The sequence below is a fragment of the Copadichromis virginalis genome, linkage group LG2, assembly GCF_057382275.1.
Source record: "Copadichromis virginalis isolate Kocher_CV1m ecotype Utaka linkage group LG2, C_Virginalis_male_GT1.1, whole genome shotgun sequence".
NCBI classification, from domain to species: Eukaryota; Metazoa; Chordata; class Actinopteri; order Cichliformes; family Cichlidae; genus Copadichromis; species Copadichromis virginalis.
The window spans coordinates 5,593,823-5,613,575 of record NC_140619.1 but is presented as its reverse complement, the minus strand read 5'-3'; the positions used below and the strand labels follow the sequence as shown (position 1 = coordinate 5,613,575).

Genomic DNA, 19,753 nt, shown 5'->3' with positions numbered 1-19,753 from the left:
ACTCTCTTTGCAGAGTAAATCCCCAAAACTCACCTAGGGCAAGGTTGTTCTAATGGTTCCAAATTCCACTGGGTACTGCCCCCCAACCCCCCAGCCCCTCCCCATTACGAAACACCACCCTCACTCCACCTTCAGGGCTTCTCAGTGAAAAGCTGCTGTCTTTTTTCACTACTAAAGAATACTGCTGTCTTCAACAGCTGAGGTGAAAAGAAATGTAGCCATTGATGAGAAAGAATGTATTGATTTTGAACATCCTACCTAGTCTAGATGGCTTGTTTTATCATAGAGTCCATTTATTATTCATTTCACATAAAAGTCAATCTGGGATTTTTAAGTGATCTCCCATTTTTAACAGTATGTTTTCTGAATTTCAATCAAGCAGAGTGAAGGTTCTGCATTTTATTTTCATGTCTCTCTTTTTTTCACTGTTTCTTTTTGCATTTTTTCTGTAATTGTAAATATTCCTCTGTGCGTATATAAAAAGTAAGCAGAATACCTTAAGCAGTAATAGGAAAGCTACGGCCTCCATAAGTTATCTGTGATCTGTTTTGATGGAATTCTTGTGATGCACACATACTGCAATTTTCCTATTGGAGAAGGGCGAGCCAGTCAAAGCAAATGCCCTTTCAATTCCATTAGCAGTTGCATCAGTCTCTTAATGGAGAGTAAAATGGCACAAGACCTTTTGCAGTACTTATACAATGAATATGAAAAGGCTTTCACTAAGGCTGCCAAGCGTAGTGGGTGCAAAACGGCTTTTAATTGTGTCCCAACTCAGTGTTGGAACATTATGCGCTGTATTCCAGGCTTGTCAATGCTTTAATCAAAAAAAAATATTTTCAAAGGATGAACATCATAGAAACCTAATTGGTCTAAATGCCCCAGTATCAAGAAGGAGTATGAAACAGATTCTAGAAAATGTAGTGATAGCTTAACTTAGCTTACTGACAGTGATAGCCTCTGTTACAGTTATTCAGAATGGACCAAATCTGTGAACAGACACATCTAAGCTGTTTTAGGTTGTCTGCTTACCGAGCAAAAAATGTCTTCTATAAAAACTGTGTAGGGGTGTCGTCCTAGACTTTTCTGGTTCACTAATACCACTCAGTGCACTTTTCTCTTGTAAACACACTGCAGTAGGAAAGTCTTCAGATCACAAACTTCTAAAAACAGAGTATTAAAAGAAATTAAAAAGAAAGATCCACCCTCGTTGGTGTTTATGCAAATATGCAGGGGCTTCATAAATCTACATTTGATACCGCAAGCGTCATTAAGATGAGAATGAGTCTGTCATTTCAGCACTTGCATGCAGTATTAATCACAAAGGTCCTTTTAAACCATGTTGCTGATGGAGATGATGACAAGCTGAAGTTGAGGAATTATGCAAAGGAGGCATCCGTCTTGATCTGATTTCAAAGCAAAGCCCCATAAACCACACAGCTGTTTCATCTGCCTTTCTAGTCACTAAGTCTTCACATTAAAGGGCATCTTAATTCCCTCTGTGTCTTGATGGAAGACAATGCCAGGTTTCTTAAAGGGTCATTGTTTTAGTTTGCTTCTTCTTTTTTTTTTAAAACACACAGTCCAACATCTGCTAGGCCGTGGATAATGTAAATGAAATTGCTATGGCACCATAAGCCCATAATTTAGCATGGTTTGCTTTTCAAGCCTTCAAATCTGACAGTGAAGTTCACAGAGAATGTGCAGTGGACTGCTACTCTCCTGCTACCACTTTTTCCTCATTGGTTAACATGGAATCAGAAGGAGAGAGGGTGTCTCAGACCATGTCCTGAGTGAAATTCGATTCAAACTCACATCTCAAATTAGAGACCAGAAACCATTGCACCTCATACTACTCCGATATAAGAACACCTACTGTGTGCAGCGAAATTGATCACGTGAAAAAAAAAGTATGTGTTGTTATGACCTATACATACAGCCTAGGATTTCAGAATGTTCTGACTTGAAAGGCTCGATATATGAAATGTAGCATGCTATTAAAATGTTGATTCTTATAATAAAATACAGACAAGTCTCACTTAGAAGCTCACCATTTGATCTTAACCAGACAAAGATTAAGGGGATGACATATGTTGCATAATTAAAGTCCACACCGAGTTGTGTTTCAGATATAAACACTTAAAAGAGCATAACGCTGTGATATATCTCAGTGCAATTCTTCAAAGAGTTAGGTGGTCAATAGGGTTACTCCCTAGATTTATACTGTGTATGTGCTGATATAGAGAGACGCCATTTCATCAAGCTTCCCAAGGCTGTCGCTTCTCCCTCGGTGTGACATCGAGAATCTGGTATATTTACCACATTTTGAGACAGTTTTTGGCACTTTCTGTTTAGGTAAACCATTGTTTTTTGTTCAGTGCCTGCTACATCTGTCTTTGTAACAGGCACCTCAGTGGATTGTGGCACAGCAGCCTTGTAGCAGTTTGTAAAGCACTGCATAGGATGCAGCTTAATGTAGTTCATGGGGTTTTATGTTCTCTTAGTTCATTGTGGGATTATACATTCAAATTCTGCATGACAAATCCTACTCCTTTGAAGGTTTGGGGAATTTTGTGTTTACTGAGCACTTTGCTTAGCATGTGCTCTGAGATTTAAAAATAAAAATGAAACAGCTTATTTTCATGTTATAGTTCAGGCATGCCTTTAACATGTTGAATCATCAGAAATTGATTCAGGAGTAATCAAACTGATGACAGAGGAAGTGTTCAGGCTCATCTTTTTGCTTACTGTGGTGGCACTGCTCCCAAAAACCATAATCCACCTGCGCTGCGTACCACATTTTTATGGGTTTGAAGTAAGTTCCATTTTCAAACTCTCAGGGTAAGTTGCAAAATAAACAAGAGTAATTAAGGCATTAAAATAAAGATTTGTTCAGATCTCCCATGTGCAGTATTTATGATGTGTAACGGTAGGACAGATTGTTTTTACGGACTGATTTTAGTGAAATATTTCATTTGATTGGTTGGAGATTATATTCAGCTTCGTTAAAATCCTTTTGTAGTCCCTATAAAGTAATGTGCCTACGTTTTGCTTTTTAAAATAATACTTTCTTGCTGTAAACATTTCACTTGCTTCCACGTTAGATACTTCCTTGTGTTATCGTCTTGATTGTCCCCTCAGCTGCATTCTCCTTTCCTGCTCATTGACATTTCACTGGTACACTGGTGCATGCTGATTACATGAAAGTGCTTCTGCTGGAAAGTGGAGCTCACGGGTGCTGCAGGCTCATACAGTGGAATTAGACCCAAAGGTGAAGTAAAACCAGCCAGTGTTGATAGATAATCCACATTTCTATTAGCCTACTTAGCACTTTTCTAATAGGGCCCATAGTCTAGCCTGGGAGATGAGTGGGCTGCTGTGTTTTTCGTTATTACTAAGTCATGTCAACCATATATTTTTTAAAATACTCATACTGTAGCTGATCTTAGGCAATTAGCGTTCAGAACTGACTTTGAATGTGGTGATGTCAGGTGATGAGAGGCTTGTGTTTGATTGGATTTGATAAAACTCTAATCATGGGCCACAAAAAGGAGAAAAAAACCAACCTTCATCTGCGTCTGATGATTTGCTTTTATGGACTTTACAGCCACATGCTGATGCTATGTAATTGCAGTCAGGAATTAATTAGATTTTGATTGGCCTTCTGAACCAGCATTGTGGACTCTTGTCACTACTGATTCTGCTCTGTCACGTCCATCTGTGTAACTTTGTGTCTAGCTGTCTATGTGAAGACCTATCTCCTCGTTTGTGTGTCTAAAGATGAAAGTGATGTTCTTGGAAATTATAATATTAAAAAGCCATGTGTATGTGTGTATGTAGGTGCACGTTGCTACTGCATGTAAAAAAAAGCCCAATGTTTTTTTTTCCCTTTTTTTACTTACTTGAAGATTTTTCCTTGCTGTGAATGGCTTTCATGTTTCCTCTGAGCTATATGGAACTAAATGGCTCATTTGCCAGAACTGAATAGGTTGTTTTATGCATAGGGTTGCACACTGAAAAGTGAAAGCACATAGACAAGGATGCAAATTGCTTGGTCATTAAAGGATCCTTTCAAAATGATGACTTGAGTCCTTTCAATGAAGCTGTTCCTTGCAGCCAACAGCGCAGATTTTGATCCTTGTGTACATTGTTGAGTAAGCAAAGGTTAAATCATACACTGAAAATCAGTGTTCATGTGCTGTAAATTTAAACTCATAGGCTTCTAGGCTTCATAAAAAATCATGCTGTCAGTGCAAAAACAACAGGAGCTCCTAAAAAAAAACAAAAAACACAACTCCCGACTTTTTCAATATTCTTCAGGCTCTCTGTAAGGCAAGAAAGACGATACCCATTTGGGGCTCATTGGAGCAAATCAGAATTGTCAGCACTGTGGGTTTTTACCTTTTAAACAGGGAAGATGGATAGATAATCACCACATGCCATTCTGGGGGCCAATTACACAGCTTTGTGTGAAATTGGAAAACCTGTTCTCTCAGAGCTCTAATGGATGTTCTGGTCATTAGTTATTTGAGAGTCTTCTCTGGCTGTAATCAAACATGAAACATTGCGTTAAGCGCCCATAAAAGAACAGCTGCCTCTCTAAGTGACCTTCTGTTTAAGAGAACCCAACTGTCAGCCATGTGGCGTTTTGTGACAATTATTATGTGTATCGCCATAAAAGCACTTCTTATTTCCTGTTTTTTTGCAGTGGTTGCATCTCATTTTAATGTCTTGCTCTCGGTTGTATTTACCTTTCTGGGTCTGTTAAGTGGCACTGTGCTGTCATAGCTCGCATATAAGGCAAATGCATAATCTTACCCATCTGCTCTCTCTTCGCAGTCGCGTCGCTTCAGTCTGGGTGTAATTTTAATCAGCAAAATTAATTATTTATTATTTCGATTTTCCCACTATTAGGGATTCTTAAACTCCTATGCTGATGCCTGTTTTTCTCTCTCCTCCCCTCCAGGTGACCATCTGTCAAGTCAGCAAGCTCCACCTCCTCTGCCACCAGCTCCACCCCCACACAGGCAACACCCCTCCATCACTTCCCTGAGCCGCAGCTCACTGGCCAATCAAAGGAGCCCAAGTCCACCACCCACAGCCGGCCTGGCGGCTGACTTGCAGAGTACGGCGGAATGCGTCCAGCTGCAGGACAGCTGGGTCCTGGGCAGCAATGTGGCCCTGGAGAGCAGGTGAGTGAACCATGGTGACCTACAACAGAACTGAAAGATTCAGGTCCAGATGTTATACTTGATGTATTTTCACCACTTTACATGCTGCATTTTTCATTTGAAAAGTGAGGGAGGTGGAAGTTGGCATATCTGTGTGCTGCGTGTTGAATTTTAATGCCTTTTTTTTTGGTCACGTGTTTCATGTGTCCTAAATCTGGTGACCTGTCTCATTAATCCACTGGCCTGTTTGATGTGCTTTTAAGACATCAGCCCATATTTCTAAAACTTACAGTCAGAGTTACCAGTCACTCAGTCTGTCATTAATGAACCAGCAGTTTGTTTTTTGTTGCCAAAAATGAGCTTTATATTTGTGTTTTTATGCTTTCTGCACATCTTTGTGATCATTTTAATGATCTGCACGGACCCATATACAGGATCAGCGGTGGAAGAAGGCACTGAATACATGGCAGTCTTAGTAGATGATAGTCGTAGCTTGCAACTTCCCCAAGACAACAGCGGGGGACTCCAACAGCCAAGGCCGTGGAACACACTGAAAATTTCACAACACAGATTTTTAATAGCTGATGATTTTATCAATGTTTTGGTGCCATTCCTACAAACATGAGATGGTCACTCTATAATTTAAGGATTTCTCGACCAATTTTTAAAGTGATATTACACTGACACATGTTCATGACATAATATAGTTCCCTATATACCAGTTCATCACATTTCTACACTTTGTATGAATCTAAAGGGGTGATTGCTAAGTCGGAGAGACACAATGAGAAGGAAAATACATGATTAGGGAGAAGTATGTGAATATCTCTGAACTTGACAGTTATAATCAGAGAGGCCATAACTTAACAAGAAACTTGGTAAGCAGAGAGTGTGTTATACCAAAATCTGCTGCGCAAGACACTACTTTGTCATAAGAGCCACTGCCAAGTTTTCCCCCTGAAACATTAGTTACATCTTTCTTAATCAGTGAGCTCAAAATATCCTGGCTAATGAAGTGTGGTACATTGCGCTGTGACTCAGAAATGGCCTAGAGTAGATGATTGCATTCTAGCCTGATATTTCACTGGCACAGCGTCCCCTTTCTGAGGCTCAGATGAATGTAAACTTTGAATTTTGCGTGTGGCAGCATGGGGTAACAATCTCCTATGCTCTGACTGAATCAATTGGGATACGTGGTGACAGTCTCACTTTCTTGGGAAGATGTGGTGATTGAATACTAACCGCTCAATGACCTTGAGCTGTCTTAGCTATATCGACAAAACAATATGTGCACACCTATCATCAGCTGAGGCATAAATCACTATCACCACAGTGGACTCTAAATCAAGTGCTTGTCAGTGGGTGGGAACAGGGGGTTGCCGAGAACCAACTGGGCCAAAAGGGAAGACCCGGTTCAGCACATAATTATAGATGTCAAGAAAACCACCAGGTTGGGAAATGTAAACAGAAGCTCAAGAAAGTATTCATTAGGCAGCCTTCAGGGGGTTTTGGGGCTGCAAAGTCCTGGCACAGCACATAAGAAGGTGGCCCAGAGTACCACAGGGATATGAATCTCTTTTGATTCCTCAACAGTGACTTGAATTTTATTTCCGATGGAGCGTAGTAGACATGGCCATATGCGCAGACAATAAATAATTCTGTACAAGGCAGTTGATTAAAAAAGTGTCAAGTATAAATCATAATGTTATGATCTTGTTTAATATATTTCCTGTCACATCAAGACCTCCTTGAAAATAAAGCACTCATTTGACAGCATTAGCTACTTTTACAGCAATTAGCCATAATGAATTTTGTGTGTGTAACCTCCCATAAAAGTGTTGGGCTTCAAAGCACGAGTGCACTAATTTGACTCAATACCAACTAACTTTCACAATGAATAGCTTTCAGTGTTCTTTAAAATGAGTGAAGTGCTGCACTCAGTAACTACTGCTGTAACTCCTGCTCATTATTATATGGTGAGCGAAAATCACTGATCCCACTGTGATTATGCTGCCACAGCTGTGTTAAAAATCTGAGTTTGATTTTGCCTCATTTACTCCAGCAGTTTAAACATATGAAACATATACATTAAGCAGATAAAGAAAAATTAAAATGAAACAGTCATCAAATGTTTTACAACTTGAACCCAGCTATAATTTGTAAAGGAAAAATATTATCATATCCTTTTCAAATAACTGTATAAATGTATTCGAGGTGAACTTTTGTGCTAGGATCGTGTAATGTAAAGTGCTCAATTAGCTGACAAGTGCATGTTCAGCTTTATATTCGCTGTTATTCTGAAGAGCTAAGGAGACATTCAGATCCTTAAAAAAAGTGTGGAGTAGTTTTAATAAGCCCCCCAGGTTTTCCTCTTACTCATGACTTGGCTTCACTTTTCTGTGTGATATTTTCAATTAGAAATATTCAATTGAATTTCATTGTAAAATGAACTGTCATGTCTCTTAAGAGACTGGTGTACATCTGGAGTAATTATTCTTGAGCAGTGCTTAATCATTTGGGTGATATGGTATCAGTAATGTTGATGCCTTTATGGTGTAAGCTATAAGCTCTGTGTGTGTTCCACTGTAGAAAAGACATGAAGGTGTCTGCTTTCCTAAATGGAAAGAGGAAGTTTCAACATTTTTAGCATTCCATTTCAATGACATTCAAGTAGAAAAGTCGTTATGACATTTGAGGATGATTCCTTTGAAGGCCAGCATAGCCACACGTTGCAGTTATAAATGTACTGTCAATCCTCATTGGATTCATGCATCATGGGAGTCCTTTGGTGAAATGAAATTATGTCTCTGCTCTAAAATCATCATGTGTCCCTCAGATACTGCATTTTCCTCATGGAAAATGTACTAGAATTGTTCTCGGGGGTGAAAAAGAACTGCAGAAGTAATCCAAGAGGATTTGGTTTATGCGTGTGCGTGCAGAGTTGTTTGTGTGGGACGTACATGTAAATCATGACTCAGACGGTCATGCTTCAGATAACAAAGGAGAAAGGGAACTTTTCTTTGTTCTTGTACAACAGCCACTGTGTCATGATTGCACCAGAACTGATTAGTCATGTGTAAGACACCAGCCAACTAGCCTTTTGGAAGAGAAAGGAGCATGCAGCGATGGCTGGTTACCTGCCAAAATGGATGGTGGTGTAGACAAAGTGGTAATCCTCAAGACATTTTTTTCTTTTTCTGCATGTTTTGCTTTTTATTTATTTTGCCAACATCGTTGGTGCCAAGCACATTTCTATGGTGTTTCCAGGTTTCTGCATTATTTCCCTCTAGCCTTTATTTTAGACTAGTCTATAAACAACTGCTGCTGGTGCTGCTGGTGGTTGTGCTGCTACTGCTGGCAAAATGTAGTGCATCTTTTTTAAACATGAACAGTGTTACATTATAAGGAAAACTAGATTCATCTAAAAGACACATTATAAATGTAACCTTATTGGAAGGAACCACAAATATATCTCAAAACTGGGTTTCATGCAGACTGTCTCAGACATGCTGTTATGCTATAAAAAAAACACATCATTGTATACATAAACACTAAGCTATCAAACCTATTCAGATTCACTAAATACGATAAAATCCATGTGCATGTCTGGTGGAGTGACTCAAGATGGAACCATGCTGATCAATGGCACTAAAAGTGTGGTGACGCAAAAATACATTCACAGTGCAGAGCTAGCTCTAACAGATTAGCACTTGCTTGAACACCCACTGTTGAGAGGGCAGGTGCTAATCTGGAGGAGAGACCATAACTGCAGCAAGTGTGAAAACAAGTCACCGCAATGCCAACTCACATCTGTAGTCTTTTTTTGGCCGTATTTAAAGCAGCCTGATTATTCCAGCTCTCACCTTGAAATGCTAATGCTAATACTGAAAGCAGCTAATGGCCAGATTACATATTCGCAGGGCTTCGATTTACATTGTTTCTAGTGTGCTCTCTCACCCCGACAGCTGGAGGTTAGCCGTAGACAAATCCACCCACTCACTGTTTAGTCTTTTGTCCTCTATGAGGATTTTTTCAAATGTCATCATGATGACAAGCAATGTTGTGAGAGCAGAGGAGACCAGGCTGGCTGCTGCTTTTGTGTTTTCGGGCATCTCAATGGGACAGACAGGCGTGCACACAAACACACTGCGATCACACTGACACACAGCCATTCACTCGCTCTCTATCCCTTTCAGTCTCACACTCTCTTGATTGTCTCTTTTCCCTCTCGCTCACTCACAACACACCACACTGCTATCACTGGGGCTGGCTGGATTAGCATAGTAATGTGCCTTGTTGCATCACACTAGCTGTAATCAATTACAGCCGGTCATCCAGTGTCTATAGCTGCAGACATTTACACTAGTATGCTGTTTGTTAATCATGTCCAACAGCATTTCATCTTTAGACCCCTTCAGTCTGCTCTTTAGAGAAAAGTGCGGGCAAACATGAAAACCATCAGCACTAGAATTACTGAAAACGCCAAGTTCAATAAACGTCCCATATAAGAATTAGTCTTGGTAAGGCTGGTGCACACACTTTCAGACTGACCCTGCATTCTCAAGTACGAAGCAAAGAGGGATTTAACTGATGCAAGTATACCTGATTTTACAGTTTTAAACCACTAATGAATGTGCCGTATGTTCTTGGTAATTATACACTGATTAGCCTCAACACTAAAACCACTGACAGGTGAAGTGAATAACACTGATTATCTCCTTACAATGACATCTGTCAGGGGCTGGATATATTGGGCAGCGCGCGTACAGTTCGTCAAGCCGATGTGTTGGAAGGAGGAAAAATGGGCAAGTCTGAAGATCTCTGAATTTTGACAAGGGCTAATTTGTGATGCCAAGAAAACTGAGTCAGAGCATCTCAAAAACAGCAAGTCTTGTTAGGATTTCTGGCATATAGTGGTTAGTAACTACCAAAGGTTGTCTATGGAGGCACACGTGGTGAAACTGCTCCAGGGAGCCCATAGTGATCGCACAAAAAAAAAGCTATTGTAGTACAAACTGCAGAAAATTGTAATGATGGCTATGATAGAAAGTTGTCAAAACACACAGTGTGTGTCTGCTGTTGAAAGTACCTGCAGTTGGCACCGTGGAGTGTGCATGCCTGTTTTTTGCCTAGAGGAGAGATGGCCGCAAGGTTTGTACTGTGGAAAGAAGAGCCAGTGCTAGTATTCGTGTGGATGTTACTTGGACATTAAAAATGGATCTAAACATTGGTGCAGATGACATATATCCCTTCTTGGCAACAGTATTTACTGATGGCAGTGGCCATTATCAGCAGGATAATGCACTCTGTGACACGGTAAAAAATGTTCAGAAGCAGTTTGAGGAACATGACAGAGATTTTGAACTGTCATGTCGGCTCACATCGACTTGACCCGACCTTCAAATTCCCAAGATCTCAATCCGATCAGGCATCTGTGGGTTTTGTTGGAAAAACAAGTCAGATCTATGGAAGCCCCAACTTGCGACTTATAGGACTTAAAGGATCTGCAGCTAAGGTCTTGGTTCCAGTTACCACAAGACATCTTAAGAGGTCTTTTGGAGTCAATGCCTTGACGGATCAGCGGTGTTTTGGCAGCACTAAGGGGGCTTGCATACTGTTAGGCTGCTGGTTTTACTGGTGTAGCAGATCTGTGAAGGTAGATTTGCATTATTCAGTCAGTTAATCAACTAAACATTGTAAATATCTATACCATTTTGTTGGATTTGTCTAGTAGTTGCTAAAAATGATACTTTGTGTATTTGTTTTTAGTGTCTAGTAGTAGTAGTCTCTTTCCTGAGAATGAAAAGATAATGTATTCATAGCATTGCCCAAATAAAGGACACACAGATTTACTGCATTTATTTAGAGGCAAAACTGTCTCCAGATCATCTGCCTAACTTGCATTCGGTGTTCACCTTCCTCAGATAGAGTACATAACCCTTTCAGCACACACATACACGTCCATGTCTCTTTCTGTCTACCTCATCAGATTGCATCCACTTACACTTAACTCCCCCGATAGCCGTGTCTGTTTGCCTGCGTGTCTGACTACACGTCTGCCGCCTCCAACGTTGTGCAATTTTTGACCTCAATTCATACCCAACTGCATATTATAGAGTCTGCCGCAGCTACAGTACAGATTGTTCCAGACTGAGTGGTCTGAACTTCTCTTGGTTGCAGGTGCATTGTCATTCCAACAGTGAAACCTCATAACCTTTAAATGGAATCCCTGTCTGATCACAATGGCACGTATCAATTGAAGCATTGAGGAGCCAGACGATACAAATCTGACATTTGTTCTTTTAGTCAAGAATTGATCAGTGGAGGTTTTACCTCAGAGATATGCTCACAGGAGAAACAAGAAACCTGAAATATCAGCGGCACCGCTGAAATACAAGAACTGCATTGTGGTGATGATGATGTGTCCTCCTGTCACATGTGTAAAATCTGTACGCCACTAATCAACTTTACTTAGAGACTAATATTCAGTCCGGAAAAAGAAGAATGCAGCAAAAGATGAAAGAATAATTTTTAGGGGCATTCAGAGCTTCCCTGAACTATGTAGTCATGTGTTCATATTATATAATCAGCCAAAGTCTGATTATTATTAGTAAGTGTTACGACATGGATTTTCAGTCTTTAACTGCTCGACTTCAGATTTTTCGCTCAATTAGCCATTCTCAAGCTCTTTAGTACAGAATCACAGTCAGGATTAAAACAGCCTTTACAAAACTTACATTTGAGACTTCACAGATGCTGCACAAATAATTGATGAGCAAACACGGGTTTATCGGTTTACTGGTGTGTTTAAATTAGTGGTTACCGTGGCAACCAACTCCTCCAGGAGAATCTACATAACACATTAAACACGACTTGTGGAAAACATTGTGTAGGACTTTTAGCAGAATGTGAGAATAAGAAAGCAAATCAGTGCATTCTCTTGCCCTTGGTCTGTGAAATTTGACTAATTTAGCACATTTGTTCAAAGTGGTATTTAACTAACTTTTTTTTTGTCTTATGTAAGTCGTCGTTTGCCTGGGAGCCTGCATTTTATTACTATATCAGTTTAGATGTTTGTATTTAATGTATTGTTTTAGTGTTGTCCTCACCTTTTATGCAGTTTGTTTTTTTCTCATAATCTTACAGCACTTAAGCACAAGATGGCCGAGTTCAAGTTGATATTAGGTGGTACAATATGGCTATTTTCAGGTGTAATTTTGTGTGTTACAGGTGTGGGTGACTCATTCATGTATGAGTGAGTCAAGTGTTCATAAAGAGAAAACTCATAAATGAAGCTGTTAAGTATTTTCTGGAGTGCTAAACTACTTGGGGTGCCTTACATCTAGAGTTTACAATACTGGTGTGAAAAAAACATGTTATCAATTTTCTGACTGTATTCTTCTTTATTTTAACAAAAAACGGGCATTGCAATAAGATTATACAGTTGAGGATTGGAAGAACATTTTCAATGCATGGTCAATCTGTCCAATTTCCCTGGCTGTCCACATAAGCCTGAAGGCATTTAGGTATTAATCTCTAAGTAGTGGCAAGAGTGGCAACAAGGCTTAATTCATTTACTTAAGAGCTTTTCACGTGGGGTTTAAAAGTTAATAGGACGATCACTCCGTAGTGCATTTGATTAAACCCTCTTAATTACCCCAGGTATAATGGGCTATTAGCAAAGGCCCAGTTGTAAAAGGGCAAGTGGGAGATGATTGTTTTTATGAGGTACTTCTTGTTCACCTTTTCCAATGTCAGGATTATACAGGATAGTAGATTATAACCCAGTTCCTCCTGTGGTGTGAGCCATGGGGAGTTGTAGCATTGCTGGGTATATTGAATTTTGATGATTCTTTATGCGTTTAACTATGTAAGTTTAATTTTGGAACTGTATATGACTATTGGAGGCACACTGGACACAAAACCAGTAGCAATCTGGGGCCATTTTGTCAAAGATAACCACATGATAACTGTGTGAGGTAGAACCACTGACTTAATAATGCTTTTTTTTGTTTTTGTTTTTCTACAGGCACTTTCTTTTTAAAACGGGCACAGGGACGACACCTTTCTTTGGCGCAGCAGCCCCTGGGTACACCATGGCAACGGGGACTGTTTACTCCACACCTGCGCGTCCTTTGCCCAGAAACAGCCTGTCCAGGGGGGCTTTCAAGTTTAAGAAGTCCCCTAAACATTGCTCCTGGAAATGCACCGCCCTGATTGCTGTAGGCATAGCTGTGGTTCTGTCCATCATTCTCTGCTACTGCATAGGTAAGGCTAAGATAAACATAAATTGCAATGTAAAATCAGAAACAGTTTTTCATGATTAATCTCCAAATGCACAGCTCTGTTCACAACTTAATTAGCTTCTTTTTTTTTGGTTTGTTAGGGTTTTTTTTGTCAAGAATGTACCTTTTTTCAACAAAAGTTATATATTGCTGTTTAGGTTGAGAATAAAGAGTATAAAAGAAGAAAGAATGAAGGGAAATATACAATTTTAACCCCAGACATGATGCCTTGATCACGATTCTTATATTTTTCCAGTTCAGCCTTAGCTTTAAAAATGCATCATGACTATGTGGCTAATTAAAATTTTAGTAAGGGATTATTACATATGTACCTTACCAAATCTATTTTACAATTTAAATGCATGCTTCTTAAAATATGTGTTAAACAGAATATAACTAAACTCTGCTCCTGTCTCTTCACAGACAGACCTTTAAATTGAACTATTTTGTTGTCTGTGTTTAATGTCTGAATTTTGACAGCATCTTTTCAGTGCCCTATTATGTCTCAATTAGTAATGTAATGATAGCTCTTTACAAACATCCACACAGCAGCGGCACAGGTTGGGTCAGGTGGGAAGACAAAAATAGGAATATGGAACCGGGGCAGGAGATCGTGGACATTTGTATCACAGCTTTTGGTCTCATTTTCAGGAACCTTATTTAAAACTAATTGAAATTTTAAAAGCTAAAAGAGCCACATGGTATTGGTTTCAAGGAATTTAGTTCTGATGCCTGAACACCTGAACCCAGTTTAAGTGTTTCTTTATGTCACAATCATAGACACACCTCGTCTTAATTTCACAATGTATGTTCCCTATAAAATCTGCACGTCTTATCAGTTCAATACTTCTGCTATAGCAGCTTTTTAAATTCGCTTCTCTTCCAAACGTATCCTCCACACACTCGAGTACTCACAATGTTTTGCTGCTGATCCGTTTGGAAAGAGTTCAGCAGGTGAAAATGTAATCTTTAAATTGCTCATATTACCCACTACTCTTGGCTGAACATCTTCACTGAGGTCTAAAAACAAGATTTCCCCCTTGATTCTCTGAAATAGCAATTAAGAGCAGATTCAGCCTGAAAATCCTAGCATCCACTGACAATATTTTTTTGGAACCATATATTGTTTATCGTGCACATATTTACACTGTTAGATGCCAACTGTTCTCATATTTGTAAATTTAAAATTAACCAACCATCTAGCCAGACAAAATGAAGTTTACCCCAAGCTTTGGTTAAAAATATTGCCACTGCATAGTTTTTGTTATTGCCTGACATTGCATGTCACCTGATTACATGAAAAGCAATTGTTTTTGTGCCAAGAGCAATGTATGTCTTTCTATTGTAAGGAGAAAAAATATGACTCTGTCATCTTCATTGACATTTGACAACCTTCAGACAAGCCATTTGGTCAAATGGAACAAATGAGAGGCAAGCTGGCTAGTGTGAATGGAGATGGCATGCCTCTTAATCTCAATGAAGTTTGATCTCTGCCAGGAATATTGCTATTTCACTGCCTTCTCCTTTTTGCAGCAATTGGAGACGTCGCGATATGATTCAGTATCTGACTAAGCTCTCAGTCAGATATGCAGACATGCCATCAGTACACTTTCCAGCAAGACATTCATACTTGTTTCCCTTTGACAGGGGGGTGTGCATCACCCTCATGCTTCTGATCCCCATCTCACAGGCCGACAGGCCTTTCATATCTTTGGGGGTTTCTGTTAAAACGCAGGCATGGAGGGAGGTTCAAATGGCACAGATGGCAACGTCAGAATGGAACAAGTTTGGGAGCTAAACTCTTTTAACAAAGGAAGCAGTTCTAAACTCTTGAAATGTAACCTTGGTCCACAAAGCCTTTGTTGCACTACAACTAAAACTCGTTTATACTGTCAAACAGGAAATGCTTTTATCTCGGTCAGGAAGATAAACTAATGCTCATCTTTTAACCCTCCTTTGGGCAATATTTCCTTCAAGAAGGCTTTTGAATGCTCTGTTGTTGATGTTGTTGCTTTTTTTATTTATTTATTTTTTACAGCGTGTCAGAGCTGACTTCTAGCTAACCTTTATAATCTTGACCACAGCAATAAAGCCGTTACAGATTCATCTCTCCTCCTGCCCTCCCTTGTCATCCAAGCCCTTAATCTTTACACTGTGCCTTTCTCCCAGAGCGGATATATAAGTATTCATCCAGCTTGGAGGCAGGGGAAATGTGACACAGTTGTATAAGGAGAAATATGGCGATGTTGGGAAGATCCTATAACTAGTGTTTTATTGCTAAATAGAGAGGGAAGTGCTCTAGGAGGAGAGGTCATAAATGTGCTATATCAATATCAATATTCATAATCCCTTTATTGACTTAACTGTTTAGTTACTTGGTTGTGGTTCGTGATCTTGTATCATAAAATTAAAATGAATGTCTACATAAATATTTTACCTTTGCTCCTCCGTGGAAAGGAATCAGTTGCTATTTTGAATGTGTGTGTGAATGGGTGGATGACTGGATATGTAAAGCGCTTTGGGGTCCTTAGGGACTAGTAAAGCGCTATATAAATGCAGGCCATTTACCATTTACCATATTTTTGTTTGTCTGTTTTAAGCTTGTGCTCATAACAGATCTGCAGAGTTTACTCAGGAAGAATGTGCAGAAACTGCCATTTGTTCAGCTGTTGTTACTAACAGTTCTAGCAGATTGGATTCATTTACAACATTTTCATCCCAACAATCACCAACTCGTTTAATTGTAGACCTGTCGAATGCTTGGTAATTGTATTTTTGGCCCGACTCCAGAGTGTGCGCCTCATCTCGCTCGGTGCAGAAATGCGAGCGAGCGAGGTGTGCACGCATGCGAGGGAGCGTGAGTTAAACAGATGCAGCCCTCTGCCACTTGCCTCAGGTGTCTCAGAGTGTTTCCACCACTTCCTCTCTCTTTCATCCACCGCCAATTTACCTGCCAGGTGCAATGACTCAAATAGCGACAATGTGCACTCATACTTTAATACTTTTCCGCTGTCAGTTCACACAGTCCCATTGGTACAAAGACAAGCTCAAAGACAAATGCAAGCACACCTTCATCTGCAGCATGTGAAATAGACCGTGTTTCCTGCACCATATTATTCAATGTCTTTTTTGTTCTGAAACCGAGGTTAAGATTTTATTAGCAATGATTTTTTTGGAAACAAGTATAGTTTAGATAAATTGTTTGGGTTATTTTTTTTTTTATTGAATACATTTGAAGACTTAAATCCTCACCAGCAGAACAGTAACAAAAATCAGACCCTGGCTGACCGACAACAGCAGCTCCTGCAATTCAAATGAGGCAAACCTGCTGAGGTGAAGCTTTCGTGTTCCAGCTCTGCAAACTGGCCTGATTGGAAGAATTTCAGCGATTGTTCAGATATAGGGAGGCCAATCAGGACCGAGTACAGGTTTAATGCTCTGATTGAATGCAGAGGGAGAAAACCGTGTGGATTTTAGGAATGGACTTAAAACTCAACTGCATAAACAAAGCATGTCCTCACTGATTATACTGTTGAAAGTAAATGAAGATAAAAGACTTCCCTTATTTTGCATTTGTGTTTCAATGTCAGAAAACTGTAGAAAATATATTAATAATGTCTAAAAACAAACCATCCACTGTTTTGTGGACCTTTTTGCCCCGTGAAAGTGCATCTTATAGATTTCTCATTTGGGATGAAAGTCATTCACTGAAACATTGTGCCACAAAAAAAGAAAAAAGAATCAATTTTGCACTATTCATTTTATTTACTCAAAGGTTGCCTCATTAAGGTGCTGGCTATCACAACAATATACACATAGCAGGAACCTTTGGTTTTAACAAGGCTATAAAATCTACCAGGGCAGGTTCCTCCACCCATGCAAAAAGCTGAGTACTGTGTTGGAGAAACTTGATGTGCCAATCAAGTGCAGAAACTTCCCAAGACACTGAGCTTTCTTAAATTGCTACTGGACCAAAAAAGCAAACCTTGTGTTGGTTGATGTTGTGGTGGAGAAAATTGTTAAGCCATTTGAGTGTGATGGAGACACTATACCAGAGAACAGGAACATCTTAGGTGTACTCTAAGCTGTAGAGCTTATTTCACAGAATCCCCTGGGGAGATTTCTAGAAAGATGGTATGAAGCAGGTTCAACCATCAAACAGCTGTAACTCAATAATTTTGAGGCTGTTGAGTTACAAGTTGTTGCCGGGATTCTGTCACTCCAGATAAGCTCTCTTTCTCTCAGGTAAACTCACTAAAGATTTTTGGGGATATTAGGCATTAGAAAAGCTTCACCTGTTCTGACTGCTTTGTGAATCCTGTAAAACAGTAGTTTGCCTATTTTATTTATTTACCTATAAATCAGAAACATATTTCATTTGGCACTCTGTTTGTCTAGTAACAACACTAACAAGAATCGTGTGAACAAGGTGTGGGAATTTGCTCTGAGAGTAGCCAGGGGAGTATTGGATGTGTATATCAGAGCTCAAACAAACGTGTTGCCAACTCACAAATTCAGCCTCTTATTCATCGTCCATGTAGATGTTCCACAGGCCAAATTTTGACATCAGCGATTAAAGGCTAGCTTTTCCAGCTTCTTTCTCAGGAAGAGAATTTCTCATGGTTCCATAAATATTAATTGAATGGACCTAGGCTGCAGGAATAACTTATGCAAATTCATAAATTGAGGGCTATTCACCTCAAAGCAATTTGTTGATGAGGTAAGTAGGGATTCAGGCCCCAGTGCGCTAAGAGCAGAAACGAGGGAAGGGCTCTCTGTGATTCTGTGGTGCCTCGGACACACAAGTGCATACCGCCACACACAGTTTCCTTTCTGGTGGATGGCTGGTGATTCTGGACACAGGATTGCAGAGCAGATAGACTCTGCATCTACAATTAGGAGCCAACTGAGTCACACAGTTTTTTTTACAGAGGGAGAGATTTGTATAAAGATTTGCTTATTTGTTGTTTTTTCGGTAAGTGGGATTTTTGTTTGTGGCATGTCAGTTACTCTGTAGGGTCACCACTTTGCCCCAAACTACTGAATGGATTGTCTTGAAATTTGAAAGAGAAATGAATCATCCTCACAGGATTAATGGCTTTGGCAGACTTACGAGTGTTTGTATTTGTGGTTCTGAGTGAACCACATGCAATCGAATATGCTGCATATATTCAGGATCCCTGAAGGACTTTGAATTCCACGGCTATTAATTGGACACTATTGCTAATGTTTCATTATGCTGATCCTTTTTATTTTCAAATCAACCATTTCTAACATTTTTTTAATCAGCCACTGTTGGTCCATAATGCAAAATAAATAAACAAGGTTTAGAAATTGTAATGGATTGTGTACCCAAAAATTTGTAACTGGTAGTTTAATAGGGACTGTATCTACACTGTATTTGTTAGTGCACACATGCCATTCAGTGTCTCGTTTGATGAAGCAAACAATCTTCTACCAGAGTAAGATTTCTTATTTTTTTCTTCTTGCAAATACAGCTTTAGAAAAAATATTAAAAGTTATGCAAACTTTTATTTTACCTGCTTTATTTTTGATGCAGCTAATCATTTTTCTAAGCTTATGTCCCACAATATTTGTTTCCTTTTTCTCTTTTTTTTCTAGGCGGAGGGTTTTTCATTTTAGGTTAATGCACCGTGTCCCCAGCTGAGCCTTGCAATTTGGGGCCCAGCTTAACAGACCGTGTTTCTTTTGGATTCTCCTCAGTAAAAGCCACCAATATGTTGTCCTAAAAACTGAAAATATGACCATGGAAGACTATACTGTGTTTGTATTTAACTTTGAGGATACATAAGACTGTTGTAGGGTGTTCAAAATATGTTACGTACATCCTATCTGATTGTTATATTTGAACTGAGACTTACTAGGATTCTAACACTGCCAAATATTCAGAAAAAGTTGAAATATTATATGTGGGAATCGGTAGAGAAAAAAGAAAGAATGAAAAAAAGAACAGGTGTGCTCAGATCGTACAGGATTTCACATCGGGAGGTGCTCCCTGTGAAAAGTCAGACTTGTCAAAATTATTGATGAACCAGTCAGAAACCATTTCTACAGGTGATGCTGCTGATTTGTTTCAGCAGCACCTGCAAGAAAAAAAGATTCTGACACTCAGCATGGTGTTACCTGAATGTGCTGGTAAACATTATCACTCAGTGCTATCCCCATTATTTCACTGAAATTCAAGCCACCAGTGCACCTGTTCATACGATCTACCAAGGACGAGTCCTGTGTGACTCAATTGATGCCAAGCATTTCCAACAGTAGCCTTTAAAAAAC

At 39.5% G+C, this 19,753-nt stretch overlaps 1 protein-coding gene across 2 annotated transcripts in view; it reads left to right on the top strand.

The window, feature by feature from the left end:
* LOC146716864 (teneurin-3) overlaps positions 1-19,753 on the top strand; it is a 119,342-nt gene that overhangs the window by 40,445 nt on the left and 59,144 nt on the right. For both annotated transcript variants that reach the window (XM_085469167.1, XM_085469160.1), the window contains exons 3-4: positions 4,967-5,192; positions 13,201-13,439. In XM_085469167.1, the coding sequence (XP_085325293.1) occupies positions 4,967-5,192; positions 13,201-13,439 (465 nt within the window). The remainder of the gene's footprint in view (positions 1-4,966; positions 5,193-13,200; positions 13,440-19,753) is intronic.